This window comes from Rissa tridactyla, chromosome 8 (genome assembly GCF_028500815.1).
Source record: "Rissa tridactyla isolate bRisTri1 chromosome 8, bRisTri1.patW.cur.20221130, whole genome shotgun sequence".
In the NCBI taxonomy this organism is placed as follows: domain Eukaryota; kingdom Metazoa; phylum Chordata; class Aves; order Charadriiformes; family Laridae; genus Rissa; species Rissa tridactyla.
In genome coordinates, this window is record NC_071473.1 from 491,895 (window position 1) to 511,644 (window position 19,750).

At 43.8% G+C, this 19,750-nt stretch overlaps 1 protein-coding gene across 3 annotated transcripts; it reads right to left on the bottom strand.

Annotated features, from left to right (window-relative positions):
- Window positions 1-269: 269 nt before the first annotated feature.
- USP42 (ubiquitin specific peptidase 42) lies at window positions 270-19,713 on the bottom strand. 3 transcript variants are annotated; one of them, XM_054212665.1, is made up of 17 exons: window positions 19,508-19,713; window positions 15,823-16,060; window positions 14,893-15,093; window positions 13,606-13,716; window positions 13,340-13,442; window positions 13,105-13,172; window positions 12,871-12,941; window positions 12,255-12,337; window positions 10,529-10,640; window positions 9,986-10,126; window positions 9,678-9,778; window positions 9,078-9,216; window positions 7,683-8,417; window positions 7,215-7,303; window positions 5,086-6,591; window positions 4,302-4,594; window positions 270-2,026 (listed from the first exon to the last, which is right to left on the bottom strand). In XM_054212665.1, the coding sequence occupies exons 2-17, from the start codon at window positions 16,049-16,051 to the stop codon at window positions 1,986-1,988; spliced, it is 4,023 nt and encodes a 1,340-aa protein (XP_054068640.1). In that variant the 5' UTR covers window positions 16,052-16,060; window positions 19,508-19,713; the 3' UTR covers window positions 270-1,985. The 3 variants fall into 3 exon arrangements, with proteins under 3 accessions (XP_054068640.1, XP_054068643.1, XP_054068641.1); XM_054212668.1 differs by lacking the exon at window positions 19,508-19,713 and adding an exon at window positions 18,798-18,893; XM_054212666.1 differs by lacking the exon at window positions 19,508-19,713 and adding an exon at window positions 18,328-18,450.
- Window positions 19,714-19,750: the final 37 nt, after the last annotated feature.

Sequence of the window (19,750 nt, forward strand, 5' to 3'; positions counted from 1 at the left end):
TTTACAGCATGTGTTAAACTGCTCTTGTAAGTAAAAGGCCTCTTTTCCCTACCTTTAGGCACGCTAATTTAAATTATCAGGTTTAAATTTTCAGAGAGAAAAACCTTCAACTGCAAAACCGATTCTGTAATGTCTGCGACAGCTGTGAGCGTCAGTCCACGACGAAGTGGTTTCCCTCGAGAGCCGCCCGAAAGTAAGCAGGAATTTTGTCAGTTCCCTTCCCTGAGTTTCAGTCAGATTTGCGGGGGAACAGGGTTCCTGCTCCTCAGGTAGGTTAATTAGACCTCCCCCGGTTAGAACTAGCCCAGGCTGCTGCGGTTGCCCAGCGGCTTCTCCAGGGCTCCCAGCCAAAGGGCTCAGGACCTGCCCGCCCTCCCTCGGCTCTCCGGGAGCGCGTCGCGGCGGCACAGCATCGTTCACGCTCCTGTACGCTGACGCCAGTTACCACCAGACGAGAGACAAGACGCCAGCTCTGGGAGCCAGAGGACAAGAGAGGAAAAAAAAAGCCAGATACAGGACAGGTGTGTGGTTTCTTTGTCATGTTACTTTATGTAACTTCACATAACCGTTGCCATAGGAACATTATGCAGGGTACACTCAGGGTTTGGCTTTATGGCGTTCTCCACGTACCAAAATATTACTTGAAGTATTTAGTAAAACATTAACCTTGCTCCTCTGTGTTTTTTTTAGTGTCACACACAGTAAAAGGCTACTGCGGCGCTTCCCCCCTGTTGCCTGGTTTTGGAAGCTTTTAACTTGGAAGGAGAAAGCCGTCTGCATTCTTGTCTAGGCAGCCGGAGTCCCAAGTTACTTCTCTGGTCACACCGACAGCATCTTCTCCCCTACCACTGAAAGGAAGATCTGATTTCTCGAGTATCAAACACACTCCGAAAGCTGTCCATTCACATGACATATTGCATGTTAAATAACTCAAGTAAAACTCAAGTAAAAATCCATTTTAACTTTGCTGTATTTATATACTATATAAATTTTACATGCTATATATTTACAGTGGGGCAAGTGCTTTTTATCTTTAAAAAAACAAAGATCAAACTTTAGACATCTCTGAACAACACAGCTTGTATAAACCAGACAGATTATTCAGATGAACTGTATTTAATACAGGTTCCCCACTCATCTCCTGATGCAGGACCAGTGAATAATAAGTGCATCACAGTTTGATAGCATTTAATAATAAAAATAAAAATCACAGTATGAATTTGTCTGTAACTAACTAGACACTTTAGAGAGACAAAACAGACAACTGAGACTTAAGACAAGTGACAGTATATTAAGAAAATGTAATAAAAACATATGGAAGAGTATACAAATAGTCTTGAGAGATACATTCAGAACTGCATATTCGTTGTTTCACAATGCTGAAAACCAGAAGATTTTCTTCAGATCTTGACTATAACTCAAATGTGAAGTAAATTAGTTTCTAGTGTCAGACATCACGGAAAAAAGATGAAGCTCTTGCAAAACTCTAGTTAGTTGAGAGCTTGTGAAATTTTAAATAAGTCTTTAAATTAAATATACAGACTGTCAGTTGCAATTTTTATAATTCCTGGTCGCTCTTGCACCAGATGTCTAACTCGGAGTAACATTACATGAATAACATAAAGTCAACCTGAGTCTGTAATTAAGCAGCATTTGAGATGGTCTATTCCAGGGCATTATCTCACGTCGGTGAGATATTTATGTGGTAATTTACAATGTTCAGCAGTCGTAAAAAGTCTCCACCCTTTTGGATTAGAAGTATATTTTAAAAAAGAAAGTCTCAAGTTAAAAACTAAAAAAAAGTTCTTTCATGGTAAAATTCTGTACAGAAATGTTAAGCACCACTTATGACTGGATTTTTGTCTTGATGGTAATTGTTTTGATAATAAACTTTAAGTTTTGATGGTCAATATTGGTAATGCCGGGTTTGATGGTGAGAAGTTGTTGGTTTTGATGATAAAGAGTTGTTGGTTTTGACGGTAGGTTTAGTTTGAGTATTGAAGGCTTCCACGGGTGAGCTCGGCCTCTGGAAGACAAAAGGAAGCAAAGTCACTCCCTGACGCACCTTCAGCGCGCGGCCGTGTCTCTGCGGCCGTGTCTCTCTCTGGTTTCCCAGCGAAGCCGCGGCCCCACACAGGCTCCCGCAGCTCGACCAGGGGCTCCCGCAGCGTGTTCCCCCCCGTACAGCGGCGGCACTTCAGCGCGGTGACCCGCACCCAGTCCTGGGACAAAGCTGCCTGCTTCGAAAGCCACCAGTCGACCTCAGCTAAATTAAATCAGGTTGAAGTTTTGCCTAGACACGCCCTTGTGTTACTAACACCCTGGTGGGCGAGCTGACCAACGCCCACCCCCAAAAGCAGCAGCCTTCGGGAACTTGCTGGAGAGAACGTGTAGGAAATTAACTGCTTTAAAGCTGCTCCTTCTCCCATCCTAGCTGGGTTTTTCCTAAATCACGAGCTATCACTAGCCATTTTCAGCCTTATTGATTCATTCACAGTGACACGAGTCCTGGTGCCAAGGCACGGCCTACCGCTCGTGTGGCGCTTGTCCCTTGTCTGCCCCGAGCCCGTGAGCGGCTCCGTGCTCCCCGACACCCCGCCTGCGCCGCCTGTTCTGGGATGGGGGTCCATCATCCCAAACATCCTACTTGAGACCCGTCTTTGCAGAAGAAGAGCGCCCTTCCACAGATGACGCCAATTAACATCCAGGCACCGGCTGAACAACTCCAGCCCGCGCGTCGCGGGCTGCCCGCGGGCGCTCGCACCGGGAGCGGGGTCGCGCCGCGGGGGCTGGAGCCCCGGCCGGAGCCGCCGGAGCCGGGCGCTGCCGCGGCCGCCGCCCCGGGCCTTTGGCCGGCTCAGGAAGGCCGAGTCCGCCCCCTGCTGGCCGCAGCCTCCCCCGCGGCCGGGCCGGGCCGGAGCGGACGCGTTTTGTCCTGCGCCGGTCCCGTTCTCAGCTACAACGGAGACGCTTCTAGTGCCGTAAGGGCTATTTTGCCATTACTGCCATTAAAGCCTCTTTCTTTGGCAACAATAGTATTTGAAAGACCTCAGTTCAGTCCTTCTTAAGTTTTCCTTCTTAAAGGGATAAATATCATATTAAATTTTAAAGGCAGAATGCGTGAACAATCACCTTTTCCTCCGTACTATACTTTCAGAATAAAACCTCTGGTTGTCTATGTCCTAAAATACAATGGTTTTCCCACAAATGCTCTTCCTCTTTGCCTTAAGCGACAGTCTCCTGCCTGCAGCAATTCGTTTCAACGCGGAAACCACATGAAATTTTTGAAAAATCAAAATCTCTTCCAAGATTAAACCTCTGCAAATTGCGAAATGCATTCAGCCGTAAGATGAATTCTTTTCTTTTCTATGCCAGAATGCCATTTTCAACCCCGGGCTATTCGTGAACAGCATTCTCACTGACTGGTAACCCAATTCTTCAATTGTGGGTAGGTATACGATGTAGAAAATTTAAAAATAAAACTTCCTTTTGGATAGCGAGCTGTCTTCTTCAGGGATTACTTCAGTTACCTATTGGAGTAAAATGGATGGCTGGGGGTTTTTAATATCGGCCCACTTCTCTGTATTTTTTAAGCCTACGCTAACAGAAAAAACCAGCACTAGTAAATAAAAGAATAGCAGGAACTTAACGTACTCCCCGGGTGTTAAATTGCGAAGTGTCCTCTGGAGGGTTAACAACTGTGAATTCAGGGGGCTTAGGAGAAGGCAGATCTACACCTGAAACAGCCACCAACTCCCCTTACTCTGATGAGCAGCCAGCACTGCTTCCGTGCTACGGGAGAGCTGACGGTAGCACTGTACTGAAATCCATCGCTCCGGCAGCCCTTGGGGAAGACGGTGTTTCACTCCAATATTACAATATGACTAGCCCGGGAGCCTCATGTCCTCATCTTCCTTCTCGACTGCTGCGCTCCTCTCTACTACTCACTTCTTTTTTTAAGATAGAGCCGCCCAAGGGTTTTTTCCTAGTTAGCTGGACTGAATTTAATACGGCATCTTGCTTCTCTCCCACGTGTTTGCCACTTAACCATCAGATGAAATTAAAATTACTTGCCCTTCAACCCCTTCGCAGCTTTATTTCAGACTTTCTTTCCTAGCAGTCATTTAAAAATGGAAAGCAAAAAAGCCTATCAACTTTTTGTTTTTTAAACAGTAATGCGGACTGTTGGGAAGCCATGATGTAAAGCCGAGATTTCATCGCGCAAGCGTTTAAAGATTGTTTTAAACAACAGTGCCTACGTGAATAGAAAGGAGTCCTGCGAACGCGCCCTGGGCCCTTACCTGTAACGTACTCACTGGATGTGACGGAGCCGTACTTCTTGCTGTCGCCCGCTCCAGAAGGCTTCCCTTCCTTGTGGGCTTGGTTACTGCCCTGGTGTCTGTATTGCTCACAGAAAGAGCCGCCTGGAGGACCCGATTCTTCCTTCTTCTCCCGTGATTTCTTCTGGAAACGGGGATCTAAATATTCCAAGAAGCCTTTCAGTTTCCTGATATGTTTCTTCTTTTTCTTCTTTTTCTTATGTTTGCGATTGTCATTGTCAAAGCGGAGCACAGAGAAATCCAAATCATAAAGTCTGAAGGAAACATGCAAGTTAAAAATAGAAAACAGATGTGGCACTTGATGCATATATGAAACGTTATTTATTTTACCGCAGGTGACGACTTGCAGCGCGTCAGCTATTTTGTGGCAATTTCTGCCCATCTAACTTACTTTAGATGCAGCAAACTTAAGCCCTCGGTTTGAAGGACAATAGGTCCTGGTTTGTACACAAACCATTAACGGGGGCTAGTTGTGGAGTAAGTGGAATTAAAAAAAAATAAAAAAATTGTTGTAACCTAATCAAGAACGGTGCGCAGATGCGATTCTAACAATGTGGTCCAGATCTAGTGTTCTAACACAATTCAGCAATATTTGTCCTATCTTCACTCGACCAACCTAAAGACACAATCCCCAGCCAGATTATGCTATATAAATAACTTAGAAACAATGGAAAAAAGGCAGACATGAGAAACACCCAGAAAAGAACTACGAAAAATTGCCGATTATGCTGGAATCCTTGCTTACTTGTAATCCTTCTCTCGATGTTTATCTTTGGACTTCTTTTTCTTCTTGACCTTCTTATATTTTTTCATTCTTTGGTCGTCTATCTTTCGGCATTTCTTTTCTAGTTCGCTTCCGCTTTCTTCTGTGTGGGTATATTTTCTTTTGCCATTTCGTAGTTTTTCTTTTCCATTTTCCCGGGAAGAGTCCTCAAAGTTTGAATGAGCGGGCAGGGGTGGAAGCGCGTGCCTTTCCCGAGCGTATTTGTCAGGTTGCTGCTGAGGTACCGAACAATGATGTACGTTGGCTCTGTGGCTGCTGAAGTGATGGACGTCCTCCTCTCTAGCGAGCGCGCTGTGAGGCCACCTGCTTTTGCAATGATAATCCTTATGTGACCTGTTGTTGTAGGCTTGGCTGGATTTGTCAAAGTCTTTATCACAATAAGAGGGCTTCCTCTCTCTGCCGTCTCTTGTTCCATGGGAGGAATAATAATCGTTGTAGTATCTGCATTTTTCCCATCTCCGTGGTTCATCCTGATAGTATCTTTCTCTGCTCCAAGTTCTCTCTCCTTTGGAATGATAATACCTATTCCGGTCTTGTTCTGTTCTTTCTCTGCTTCGGGATCTGTAACGAGAATATTTTCCTGAGCTTTTGCCGTTATTTGGACTGTTCCTTTCATTGTGGGAAGATCTGTACTTGCTGTCATTGCAGTACTCCTGCTTATGACGATTTTGCTTGTTTGTTTCCACACTGCGAGACCACCTCCTCCTCTTGTGGGAATGATCATCTGCTTTGCTTCTGCTTTGCTTCTCCTTCTCCCTCTCTTCAGTGTCCGAGTGTTCTCTCTTCCTTCGGTAGTGCTCTTTGTCAGTTTTTTTAGAGTCGTATATTTTTTTCTTATATTTTTTCCTATGTTTATCTTCTTCACATTTTTTATTACTCAGTCCCTCGTTTTCTCTAGAAAATTGACTCTCCAAAACTTTATCCAGCTTCGTAATAGAAGAGTCATTAACAGGTGGTACCTCTACGTAGTTATTAGAAGTGTCCTTTTTATCTTGGCATTTATCTGTAATATCTAGAGATGCGAGTTTTTTAGAACTACATTCAATGTCAGACTTTACAGAGGAAGTTTGCCCTAATTTCTCTTCACTCTCAGGAGACCCTTTGATGTACAAAGGATTTTCTTTTGAAATGAGTTCAGGTTCTTTTGATCTTCTTGGTTTGTCTTTGTCTCTACTGTCTTCAGACTCACGCTGCCCGAAGAATTCATCTTCAGCGTCCAAGGATTTTTTCCTGACCTTGTGCTGACCATTGATACTGGGATGCGCGTTATCAGCTTTAGTTACAATACTTTCAGCAACAACTTCTTTGGTAGAAATGGTTTCAGAATCTGACTGAGGAAAAAGATTCTCAACCTCACAGCTAAAGTTGGAAGGAACCTTCCTGGATTCTTCATAGGCGAACAGTGCTTCCATCACTACAGTTTCCATAAGAGCATCATTCTCAGAAGATTTCTGAGGTCCAGGGACACTGCACAAAATAAAAAAAAAATTTTTCGTTTGAAAAAGTCCATCTAAAAGATGAATGTTAGGAGAAAAATCCCCTTCAGTAAAAAAATTGGTGGCTACTGGAAAACTCTTGAGACATTCCTTTCAGAAACCTATTCTTCTGCCTTTCTCAGCTCCCAGAGAAGGTGGCGTTTTCCCCCTCTTGATTCTGCAATGCTTCTGCGTTAAAAAACCCACCCGACACGTCTGTCTCCCTCCACTTGCTGCTCTGAATCACATCAACAGCCAAACCCACTGCGTCTGCTCTCCCCCCAACCAGAAAAAAAGTAAACACGTGGATTTCCCTCTCGCTCCCAAATGGAGGAGCAGATGGTGGGAATTTACATTCACGCATCCTAGGATGGAAAAAAAATGGAAAGAGGAACAGAAAAAGTATTACAGACAATGGAAAAAAAAATGAAAAACATTCTACAAAGAATCCAACATTTTCGAAGGTTACTCAGTGCTGATGTTTGCAACACTAGATGTACAGTGTGGAATTCTCTGTACTGATTTAAATCTTTCTATTACATAGTGTTGGTAGACAGGTTAAACAATGATAAACTTGCATGAAATCCTGTTTTAAACAGAGCGTACTCATTTTACCTTCTTTCCTCTGACGAGCTGTTCAACTGGCTGTACGTGAGAGATTCTAAGATTATTTCTTGAGGAACCGGTGACAAAGCTATAGGCATCTACAATTAAAAAGCACAAGTTAATAGACAGAAAAAATACTATCTTTAGTAGAAAACTACCATTTGCAAAATCTCTACATTAGATGTTTGTTGATCTACGTTAGCGACAAGATCGCTTTGAGTTATACGCGCTATCCCCATTTTACACATCGCCCCGCCAAACACATTTACGAAACTTAAGAAGTATTATCTCAGGTGAACTTCTCTCGAGTTGACGTGTTCTCATATGTCAGCTCAGCTTCTCGTGGGATAATAGCACAAAGTGTTATGATGAAATTTGTGCTGTGTGCTTTCTCAGTACTTCACGTGATTAGGGACATTAAAATGCTCCCGAATACATCATAGGTGAGAAATTCTAGATGGAACAAACATAACTCACTGTTTCAAGCAATCCGTTTGTTTTAGAAAAGAAAATCTCAGAAGGTTTAACGGGTTGGACTTGGCAAGCGGAATCATCAAGTTTCAGTCCATTTTCTTTAGATTCGTTATCTAAACTAATAGCACCATTTAGTGAGTCATTTTTTGGCAGCTCATGCTGAGACCTTTCCTCTTCAGCAGTCTGACAGGCAGAATGGGAATTCGGCAAGGTACGGACCACCTTCCCAATCAGAATTCCATTAGAAGCTATTATGTTGCAATTCCTTTTAAACAAGCCCTTCGACTCCTCAGATTTTCCTGAAGTTTCTGGAACGTAATGGACTGTGTTATCAGAGCCGAGTTTAGGATTTCCATTCACTGCTGGCTCAGCAAAGATTTCATCAGGAACTTCTTGTTTGGAAACGTTAGTAGCCACTGCCATTGTAGATGCGTTTGAGGTAGACTCTGCTGCAGAAGAATTTGTAATTGTGGATGAAGGAACGGGCTTGCTCAGATCCTCATCCTCCACAGCACTGCTAAGACAGTCAGGTTGTGACACAGTCTGACGTGCAGGCAACTTGTTATGAATACTGATAGTGATCTTCTGGTTTTTTGATGGATCCGTATTTGAAGGCCTGGTAATTGCCCAGTTTTGAACACAAGCTGTTGGCGGAGCTGAAGACGGCCTTTTTAGGGTGACACCAACGGTATTTGGATCCTCTTTTAGGGGTCCATTTCCATTTAAACGACTTGAATTCTGTATTTAAAATAAGAGGTTGCAAGATGGGTATATGCAAACACACAGCATTTAAAGTTTTAAAACATGAAATTCTCCCACTAAATATTTCTACAAATTGCCTCAACACCTAAGAAGAAAAAGCACCCCCATTCAAACACAAATGTGTTTAACTCCCGCTTTTGGTTTCCTGCATACTGGTATCAAATGACCATCATTTCTGAAACCCATCCGAATAACTTAATATTGACTGAGCTATTCCCATATACATTTATTTTCCCCTTTAAACATTCACATTGTTCTGGTACTCAGGAACAAGACAACTTGTTTTCACCATGTCAGATAACATGACACTGATGGGGAGGGGGGAAATCTTTACTTTTGTTTATATTTTTTTTATTATTTAAGCATTAATAGACTACTTAAATTGTCCCAAGAGCATAGCTCTCAGTGCTTTAGAAAGCTGAGCTGGAAGTATAAAGTCATGAAGTAGCACGGCTGCACGATTTAGGATTAGCCACTGTCTGAATAATTCTGGCTGTAGCATGAGGGCTGGGAGGCAGCTGCAGTGTGGGAGGGGAAAATAAAGCTCAGATGCTAAAAACCACCAACAACAAAACCTCGCACCAAAACCAAAATCCACTCTCAGTTTCGTGCCATTACCTGTCCCCCTCAAATTACCTTAATCATATGAGGAGGAAGTCGTGGTCCCATAAATCCAGCCTGCTTGCTATTAGCCCCTCGCTGACCAAGGAATGAACGGGGATAAGACGGTGCAGGTAAGTAAAAAGCACGTTCTCCGAGTGTCAAATCATAGCGCCTTGGGAAAAGAGCAGCAACCTTAGTTTAGAGTTTTCCTTTCAGCCTATTCTTGGCTTAAACCCCATCCTATAATTTTATAGGAACAGTTTACATGACACAGAAGACATCTATGGAAGACTTACCCAAGACTACAAACTGAAAATTAGATAATGGTCTTCCTACAACGACTATCCTTTCAGAGCAATAACTCATCCTTACACCACCTATGGACTTAATTCCTCCTCTTTTCTAAATTAGCCAGCTACAGAGAGCATGGATATAGCAATGTACGCAAGTGCCGCAGTTTAAGGCCAAGCAACGAAAGACAATAAACAATATGGGGAATTTCAGGTTAGACAGAACTGAATTATACAAAGAGTAATCTTTTCTTAGGACAGAAAGAAAAATATTTGGAAAAAAGAAAAATATCAATAACATGAGAGTAAATATATTCTGAACACATTTAGTATTTGTTATTACCTGATATAAAAAAGTACATAAGCTTGTTGATTGAGAACTGTTTTGATATCAGAAAGGTCTACTGAGGCATCATTCATTCGATACCAAAGTCCATTACCGGCCTGCAAATAAAGACAATGGTATCTTTAGATAAACTGCACGTTTTCCAAATGGCATCACAGATAGAACACTACAGAATAAAACATACCAAAACAAATCAAACGAAACACATTATGCAACTTTCCCCTTAAAAACAGTGGTTACCAGTAACATTATAATTTCTTTGTTAGCACGGATGTCACCCTGTTAGAAACCACGCTGATACCTACCTTTATGAAGCAGAGATAGTGTCCTGCGTTACAGTTGAAACCGCTATGTACAAGAACTGCATATAAAGCATAGATGAGCGGTTCTCCAATTGATTGGGACATGTATGCTCGAAGATCCAAATATTCAGGGTATTTTACATCCTAAACACAGACCAAGAAGATTCAAAAATTATCTTGGAATACTTCATGGAACAGCACAAGAAAACCACTTCTAAGAACACAGACTAGGATTATATGAATATACTTTTTGATTCATTTAAACATACCTATTCTCATAAACAACATTTAATAATTTAAGTTGCAGAGAGCTGTTTTCTACAGAATTAGCTCTTTAAGAGTAAAGTATATTTTTATGGTCGCACAGGAATTTTATCATTATTAAAAACGAAAGAAAAAGCCCTCGTCGTTATATTGACTTTTCTTAGACTATAGTTACTCGTCTATAGTTATTGCCTGCAAACGTTACAACTTTTAAATGAGTATTCATCTCTGAGAAATCTCCCATTCCAAGGAGATAAAGTTCCGTTACAGCTGTAAATATACCTTGTTGATCTTTCCACCTGTAAAATTCGCAAATCTTTTCAGTGATATTGTGAGAACGTTGGAAGATCGATGTATCGTATATCTCTTTGATGCAGGAACCATCTTTTTGCACCTTATAAACAAGCACAGACAAATGTTTAACAGCATATTCTTTCTCCCCCCGAAAAAGTCAAACAAGTTTTCATCTCTCACACATGCTTATGCTATTTGAATGATATTTACTTGCATAATATGTTTTTTCTTTTCATAAATCCATACACTGCATTTCAGGTTTGTTAATAGAGAGAAGATAGCAGGATATAAGAGGACAGCTCTACAGAACAAAGAATAAAGGATTTAGAACATTATCTTTTGATAGCCAAACAGATGTCTGAACATGTGTCTTTGTTATGACAAAAAGGTAAGGCTTCCCAACAGCTCGGCACAAAGCAGGACCAGGAACCTCTCGCCAGAGCACAGCACCAGAACATAAGGCCAGGTACCATTTCTTGTAACTCCAAAGCAGCTATTTTGAACCCCTGTCCTGGATACATTCTTTCAGCTTTCTGCTGGAATGCAAATAGTAAAAGTGGAACAAGAGAGTCTCGGTCCCTGGGACTAGAAACTGCAAGTAATTTCCAAAATGGATCATACATCAACATAAAAAGTTCACTGGAAGGCAAGAGTCATCCTGCAGGAGGGAGACGTCGGACAGCAGCAAGTCTTTGTGCACTGAGGTGGCCTGGAAAGACACCGAAACCACCTGCAGCCTTACTCTTCCTCGACCACAACCTGTAACCTACGAGAATTCTTTGTACCTTACGTGTTGCTTGATAGGATCCACAGACTAAAATGAATCTGGGATTGAATCACTCTAACAGCCTATTGGATGCTCTTTATTCAACAGCTGCATTCAGGTTTCCTAATTAACTTATAGTTTTCCAACAACAAAAAGCAGGTTTTGCATTTTTCATTTAGAAGGATCAGACAGGAATGTTACAGAACCAAGCCCAGCGGCCTTTGCTTTTCTGAGTTCATCTTATACAAACGTTCAATGCATTTACGTATTAGAAACATTTTACACATTGATCAGCATATAGGACATCTTAACTCCGTCTGCTTTCCCTAAGCAGAGGTTAGGTTTAGGCGGCTCATTCCAGACGACAGTAGTCCACAGGGTTTACAATTCAAGAACCGTGCGAGACATTGTTGGGCGAGCCAGCAGAGGTTGCTCACGTCAATTACCACTGAGCTTGTTCACATTCCCCGAGACCCAATCTCACTTTGTTCCGCAGTGAACACGGGGACCTTCAGCAAGCTGGTGTTGCCTCCCACCCCACGTTGTTGCCCATAGCTCTCTGCTTCAGCTCACCACTACGCATCAGACACGCTTTTTAACTTGCACTTCCTAAGCGCAAATCCACACTTAGGAAGGCTGGCAAGCCCCCGGGTAGACAACACTAGGAATACAAGTCTAACATGAGCTAACGGTCACAATTCTTATAATGTATTTACAAATACTCAAACAGAAACACAAAAATTACTCGCTTAGAAACAAATGTATTATTTTCCAAGCTCTGAATGATTTCAGCGTATTAGTTGTATAAGCAAAACCAAACAAAAGAACAACAGAGCACTGTGTCTCATTATCTTATTTCTAAACAAAGTCAAAAGATAACTTATCTCTAAGTCACACAATACATTAAATCCGTATCTTGTATTAAGATGTAATTAGTAATAATCTTACTTGCTACACTTATAGCTATTTTCACCGTCCAGTTGTTCCGGTTTCACAAATTGTTCCAGAGCTCTGGTGACAGATGTAACTGCCTGGATAAAGAAGAAAGTAGAGCACTAAGTCACTGGAAATGCAAAGTTTCAAACACTTACTAGTAGCTTACGAGAGAACCTTGCTAGTTCATACTTAAGTGACCTACTGCAAACCAGCAAACACAGTAAAGGAGGAGGCAGAAACAAAGTATGTTCAGCATTTATCTCATTTGAAAATGACTCTACTTCAAAACAAATAAATTTTGCAGTGCTGCAGACAGCATCTGTGGTATACTTTGGCATCAGTAACAAGAACAGTCAGACCCATCAGTCTAACAATAGATGTATATTGAAGCAGAATAATTAAGAAGTAGGATAGTATCATTGTTTGTGCAGATATAATGATTATTTTTCCAGCTTAAACACAATGCAAACATGGAGACCATTTCCATGGCTTCCACAGAAGAACCAAGTTCAATCTACCCCACTGAGCTGTTTTGTTGTAACAGTACATGATTTTAAGTAAAATGAGTTTATTTCAGAAAGCTCTGCCAGTCTTTACACATCTTGACTCTATTCACAAAACACCTTACCTTTATATCCAAAGTAATATCGAGGAATGGCTCGTAGGTATCCGAAACTGCTTTGCAGTTCAAGCACTTTACTGGAATCAAAATACAAATGCTTAACAATATGTGAAGGAGACTTAACTGTGCAAATTTAAATTATTAATACATATTCCTTTAGTCAAATAACAAACTCCTTTACTACAGACAGACAGAAAGTCACAGACCAGTTCGAAGGACAGTAAGATTTTGAAAAAGTACCTCGGGATCTGAGATATCCTCCAAATATTTGATAAATAAGTGTGGTGGCTTGAGAGGATCTGTCCAATCTGGAAATAAATTATAATCAGACCTCAGAAGGTTTAAGGCACAGAGTTAACTCTTCAAACAGTTTTTCTTTTTATGAAAACCAAGGACGTAGATTTTAATTTATGATAGTAAATAAAGGAGTAAGAGGGGCTAGAGAACATTTAAAAGCTAATTTGTTTGTGCTTACTTGGTGCTTCCATTCAAGCAAGCTTTCTGCAAAGCATCAACAGTGAAGCATAGGAATTCATGTGCATCCTCTTGACTGCCGAAATGGAAATGTTTTCCTATTCCTAATAAATAAGAAGGTTATTATATTTATCTCATATAAAATGAAAGAAAACGCATATTTCTAAAATCTCTCTTCTTTAAAGTATCAAAATCATTTATATGCATCAAATAATTATTTGAAAAATTAAAAAATAGCAACAAATAAAACCATCTGAAATGACTTACTTTTAAGGCCATTGATAACAGATGTAGGTTTGATGGCATTGTTAGAGCAACACAGGACTTGGTTAATGTGCGTTTCCATCGTGCACATCATACAGAAGCCTTCTTCATGACCTGAAGAGTGAACAAAGGAAGTGTCCCAGCCTAGTCAAATACACGTTGCTACAAAAAAGCCTAAAAAAACCTAATAATCTTTAAGTTACAGGTACAATGTCCACTCCCCATGCTACATTCTCGTCTCTTAAGGTGTCAATATCCCAACAGTTTTGTGACATTTTATTATGCAGAACCGCACAGAATAGAAATGTCGATTAAGTCTGTATTGAAGCGCATTTTCTGATGAGAAATCTAAGTAACTATCGCAATGTCATTTCTTTTGCAGGCTGACAGGAATGTCAACTGCAGAATACATGAGGAAACAACATTGACAGTGATGATGCAGCACTAAGAGAGAACGTGTGTTATTTTCAGCGTACTGCTGTTAGGTGAGCTACATGACACAGAGCTAAGAATCCTCTGGGAGAAAGGCAAGATTAAAGTAATGTATGTATTAGTATTTCTACCCTCCTTTTCTCAACAGGATTCTTAACTGAAACCATTTTTATATATGGTAAGTTAAATTTTTAGGAATAAATACTAAGATACCAGACTAGAAAGCATATGGGTGTCTTTGTAAAAATACACATATATGGATATGAAAAGAGGCTTCTAGGCTTAAATAAATCGAAGAATAAAGATGAAATCAAAGAACAGAAATTAAAGGGTTTAAAAATACAAAATTTTATTTGGAATAAAATCAGACTAAATTTTAATTCAGTCCCCCAAAAATTTCTATTTGAGTTCATAAGAGATTAGCTCGTAGTGGTTTCTAGGGTAGGATTTTGGGGTTTTTTAATGGGTCAACAGCGAACAAATCATTTCTCACAGTATTAGTGCCTTACAGTATCTAGGCTGCAAAGACTAAGAATCTACAATGCCAACATCCTAAATTTTACCAGCTTTCTACCATTAGGAAACTGAAATGCCGAAAATGTTCATCAATGCCTTACTTTACAATGGACTTAATTATCTTAATGAAGCAAGAAATGATCTTTTTTTGAAGTTTTACCGTAGTGCATTAAATGAACAAATGTACTTTATATGCTATTCTGAGCCTCCTGCTAATACAGTGCTCCAAGCCGGCCTCTACAGATGAAACAGGACAACTAAGAGTCTTCTGCACAGAATCAGCGCTGTTCTTTCCCCTTTAGAGCTATCCAACAGATTTATAACAGGGTAGAAAGCACTCACATGACTGGGTGTGTTCAAGAGAAAGCATGTAATTGGCGAGAGGCGGCGTGTAGGTCAAACACTGCAGGGTAGAATTAAGGAAACAGGTGTTGCCGAGGTTCTGCAGTCCAACTCCAACACTTTGGGTCTGCTGCCAATCCATACAAATTTTCTCAGGTGGAAAAAGAATCCTCTGTGGCGGGGCAATTCCATCATTAATAACTGCAAGAAAGTTGTATTTTTGAGAGAGACGTATTGATTTTTTTTTAAAAAGGATATTTAAAAAGTAGCCTTCTGCAGGAGCACCCAGAAGAACCAGCTATACGCCAAAACACAAAAACATATGACACACAGCTTTAACACTGCCACTCAAATTTGCTGTCAACGCGCTGTTTTGGACAATAGTTTATTCATCCGGTTTAATTCTTCTAACGCAAGACAAACTAACACTGATTTTAGTAACTTTTGCCAGGTTTCTTTCTTTTCCTGTCTACAGTCTTTAATCTGATTGTTAATTCGTTTATTGGGTTTTTTTCTTTATTGCAACTTAAACCACAACCTTACACTTGTAATTATATGCTAATAAACGTAAGAACTAAGACAGAAAAATAAGTGAGTAACTAGCACAGAAGGTAATCCTATAGCTACCAGATCTGTTCCCGAGCAGTGTTATCATTCAAAGATTTGTGAATAATGGAAGCCACGAAGAGCAATGGAAAAATGTATTTTTCTCTGCATAACAGAAAAGACATGGAAAAGTCTGCATATTATAAAAAGCTCCCTATAATTGATTCTAAATAGATTAAAACTAAGTTTTGTAACACCAGTCACTTCAGTTGTCTTAGGGCATTAACAAAATTGAAGTCTCATTTTATAGCAGTGCAACAACTAAGAATTGCATTTTCTACTTTTGTTTTAAGAAAATAGAGGGAGGACAAAAGACACACTTACCTAGATCTCTTTGGGCAAACGGCTTAGTTTTTTGAGATGATCTACAATAAATAGCACCTCCAGGTCCTTTGTCCACAGAGACTTTGTTTGGATCTTCTGCAGGTGGCACACGGCTCAAATTTGCGGTGCGTGACGTCATTTTTTTAGTACGGGGTTTCTTAGATTTGTCAGACCGCCTTGATGATGACTTTTTAGATTTTGAAGATTTTGGCTTGCTAACTATGGTCATTGTTCATATCTGTAACAGAGGCAACAGTTCTGGTTGACAGAAGAATGTCAAAAGCATTCCAGAAAGAAAAGAATATGAGAAATCCTGTCACTTAGTCTCAAAGAAATAACTTGAAGAACTAAATAGCTGATAAGAACAACTGACAAAAAAAACAACAACTCAAGAAGTCCCCAAACCAACCCAAAACTAAACACACAAAGTAGAATTTTCCATCAAAACTGTCTAAGTATTACTTTTAACTTCTGCAGAGCTGGTGACCAATGACATTTCTTACACTTTTATGGGATTTTAGTCCATTACAGTTATGACGACCTTTTTTATATGGGGAGCTGTGAGTAGTGGCCCGTTCAAGTGCCAGCCTGTTGAGATCCAGCAGGAGCTGCGTGGCCCATCTTCTCACTCCTGGGAGCCACGCACCTCTGAGACACAGAGAATGGGATATAGCTCTGCGACATCTTGGGAAGGGAGGGCAAGAAAGCACTTGTACGTTTATTTCCGTCTGGGTTTCTCCTGCCCCTCCAAGAAATACTTGTCTGGATACAATTTTGGCAGCAGTACTTGCTGTACTTTGCACCTGTCATATTTACAACTCTTACTAGCAACTGAAGAGTTGAACCAAAAAGCATCTTTTTCAGTTCTACGTATATAAAGTTGTACATTTTTCCTCAGCAAAACAAGAGATGAATGTCAGCTATAAAAAGAAAATGCTGAACGTAAAAAAAAGGCAAAACAAACCATCAGCCGTCAAGGACAGAGGCAATAACTGATATTAAGTCCTTTTTAAAATGCTGATTAGCTTTCAAGATGATACCTCTTCAAATACGTGTAATTGTGTGTGCACAGTAAGCCACTGAATAATTACATGATCAACTATCAATTTCTGATGTAAATTTTTGCTACTATCTTACTATAGCACGTAGGCCCTTTTTAAGTTTAGGGAAACTATAAACTTAACTGAGGGTTCAAAGCATAAGCTGCTTTGTTATACTGAAATAACTGAGAGAACTAAGCATAAAGCAGTTTTAGATTTATGGCACAACTTGGCTGCTCTTGATAAAACTTAAGGTAGATTAAGCAAAGCACAGTAAATTAGAGAACTTCTAGTCCCGCAAAAGACAAATTATGTGTAAAGCCTTTATTTAGATCTTTTTCCCTTTTTAAATTTTCAATTTAAAATCCACTCTATACACATTTTCCATTTCCGAGAATACCCAAAACTGGAAAATTCCCTCTCATTTTACTGAGAAATTAAGACATCTTTGTCCATTTGGAAGACTAAGATGACAGTTCTTGGGCTCAGTGATTTTCAGATAAGATCCAGTCTTCAAATTGCAGATACTAGTCGCATTTCCTTTTTCTGATTGAAAGGGAAAGTGTTTCAACAACATATTTAAAACATAGTTGCCTGACAAAAAAACAGAATCAAAACTGCAGTGAAAGCCAAACAGAATATTATCTCAAAAAAGCCTGAGCGTTATACTGACCAATAAGGTAAGCCTTACATATTTTTAAAATTATTTTTGACGACTGAGTGATACATTACCAGATATCAAGCACTACAGAACAGCAAGTACCAATGCTAGTATGACTAAACCAGATCCACCACTTTTTCAAAATACATCAATACAATTCTTAATTTGGATATAACATCTCTTTGACGAAGTACAAAAACTACCAACTCTGGTATTTCTCCTCTCCCGTCGCTCAACGCACACACAGACTCTGCTCCTGTCCCACTGCCGAACAGAAGTGCGCACTGTCATGTGCGCCGAGCGTCACTGCCCTGTGCTGATATCACAACATACGTTTCCCAGGACGATGTCGAAAAGTAAAACAAAACAGTTACTTTCTTCTCGTTTGGAGTTTTGCGCCAGCGTTGTTTAGATTTTTTTTTTCAGCGGTCTCATCGCAAAACACACCAGTTATGCCTTACACCTAAATATTTAAACTCGGTCCCCGCTTTGCGTACAATGAATCACAGCCGAGGAAGACTTTATACCAGATGCCATTCACAGAACCGCGCCTGGCCGGGGAGCGGTGACACCGCATTGATCTCAACACAAACCCAACACTTTCGGCGGTGGCTGCGGGCGGGCACAAACCCCGAGCGCGGCCGGGACCGACGCGGAGCTGCCGCGCTGCGGGGGGGGGCACGGCCCGGCCCCCGCCCCGACACGCCGGGCGACGAGCGAACACCCCAACACCCGAGACACCTACTCCCATCAGGAACAGCCCAGCCTCCAGCCCAGGAAACGCGAAATTAATGATCACTTTACCCTTAACTGGGAGAAAATTACGTCGTCGGGGCCCCGGAGGACAGCAGGGTCCAGCACCCGCCGGCGGGACGGGCCGCCCGCTGCCGCCTTGGCCCCGGCTCGGCCGCCCCTGCCCGCCCTCCCGAGAGGCTTTGGCCCCCGAGGCACCGAGAGCCGCCGGGCCGGGCCGCGGGCCGGCTCAGCGGGCAACATGTCCGCGCTGGGGAGCGGCGGGAGCCCCGGAGCGGGCAGGGCAGCTCCGGCCGGCAGCTGGGGGGCCGTGCAGGGCTCCGGGAGAAGTGCCTCGCCCCGCTCCCGCCGGGCCCCCGCGCAGCTCGGCCCCCGCGGCGCCCTGCCCGGCCGGCGGCCGGCCCCGCGCCCGCCCTCCCCGGCCCTGCCCCGGCGTGCCCGCCCTCCCCGCGCCGTGCCCCAGCCCTGCCCCGCCGTGCCCGCCCTCCCCTGCCCGCCCCGTCCCTGCCCTCGGCCCGCACCTCCCAGAGCGTCCGGAGGCAGGACCGTAGCAGGCAGCGCCCAGCGGCGACTCCGTGCCCATGGCAACGCGGCGGGGGGGCGGGGAGCCGGCGCCGGGGGGGGGGGGCGGGAAGGGGAGACGAATCGAGCCCGGACCCCGTGAGCGGCAGGCCCCGCGGGGAGCCACCGCCGCGCCGGGCGCGGAACCGCGCCGCGGGGCCCGAGGCAGGGCGGCCCTGCCGCCCTCCGCCGGCGGCGGGACGCCGGAGAGCCGTGCCGAGTCCCCGCGCTGGCAGCAGGAGAAGGAGGAGGAGGCGGGAGAGGCGGGCGACGGCGGGACCCCTGACGGAGGAGGCGGGCGCGGAGCGGAGGCGCCGCGCCGGGAGGGGCCGGTCCCGCCGGCCCAGGGGGTGGCGGCGGGGCCGGGTCCCTCCGCCGCGTGCTGGGGCCGGCGCCCCGCCCCGCCCGGGGTCCCACCCCCTCCGGCTGCCGCCAGCCGGGCGGGCAGCGGCCGAGCGCCCGCGGGCCGGGCTGGGCCCGGCTGGGCTGCGCCGCGCCGGCCGCTCCCGCCGTCCGCCCTGCCCTGCCCTCCCCTCCCCTGCCGTCCCTCCCGTCCCTTCCGGGCCGGCCCCTCCCCCGGCCCATTGATTTCCAGGCAGGGAGGCGCACGCGGCGCCGCCGGGCCCGGCCCGCCCGCCACGGGCCCCGCGCTCCCCCCAGGCCCCGTTACCTGGCTCGGCCCCGCTTGACTCGGCGCTGCCGGGTCCCCCTCGCCGCAGCCCCCGCCTCAGCCCGGCCCGCTCCGCCTCCTGTTACAGCCCGTCGGGGAACAATGACGTCCCTCCGCCGGCCTCTTGCATCCGGGGCCCGGCGCCGGCCGGGCGAGCGGGCGGGGGGAGGGAAGGAGGCGGCGGCGGCGGCGGGGGGAGAAGCGAGCTCCTCCGGGTCACACGGGGACCGGCACCGCCCCTGT

Excerpts from the sequence above, each read along its gene's own strand:
- USP42 (XM_054212665.1), bottom strand. The coding sequence starts at position 16,051 with ATGACCATAGTTAGCAAGCCAAAATCTTCAAAATCTAAAAAGTCATCA. Across the intron at positions 15,094-15,822 it reads GTTTGCCCAAAGAGATCTAG|TTATTAATGATGGAATTGCC; the intron begins GTAAGTGTGTCT and ends ACTTTCTTGCAG. Across the intron at positions 4,595-5,085 it reads CATCGAGAGAAGGATTACAA|ACTTTATGATTTGGATTTCT; the intron begins GTAAGCAAGGAT and ends TGTTTCCTTCAG.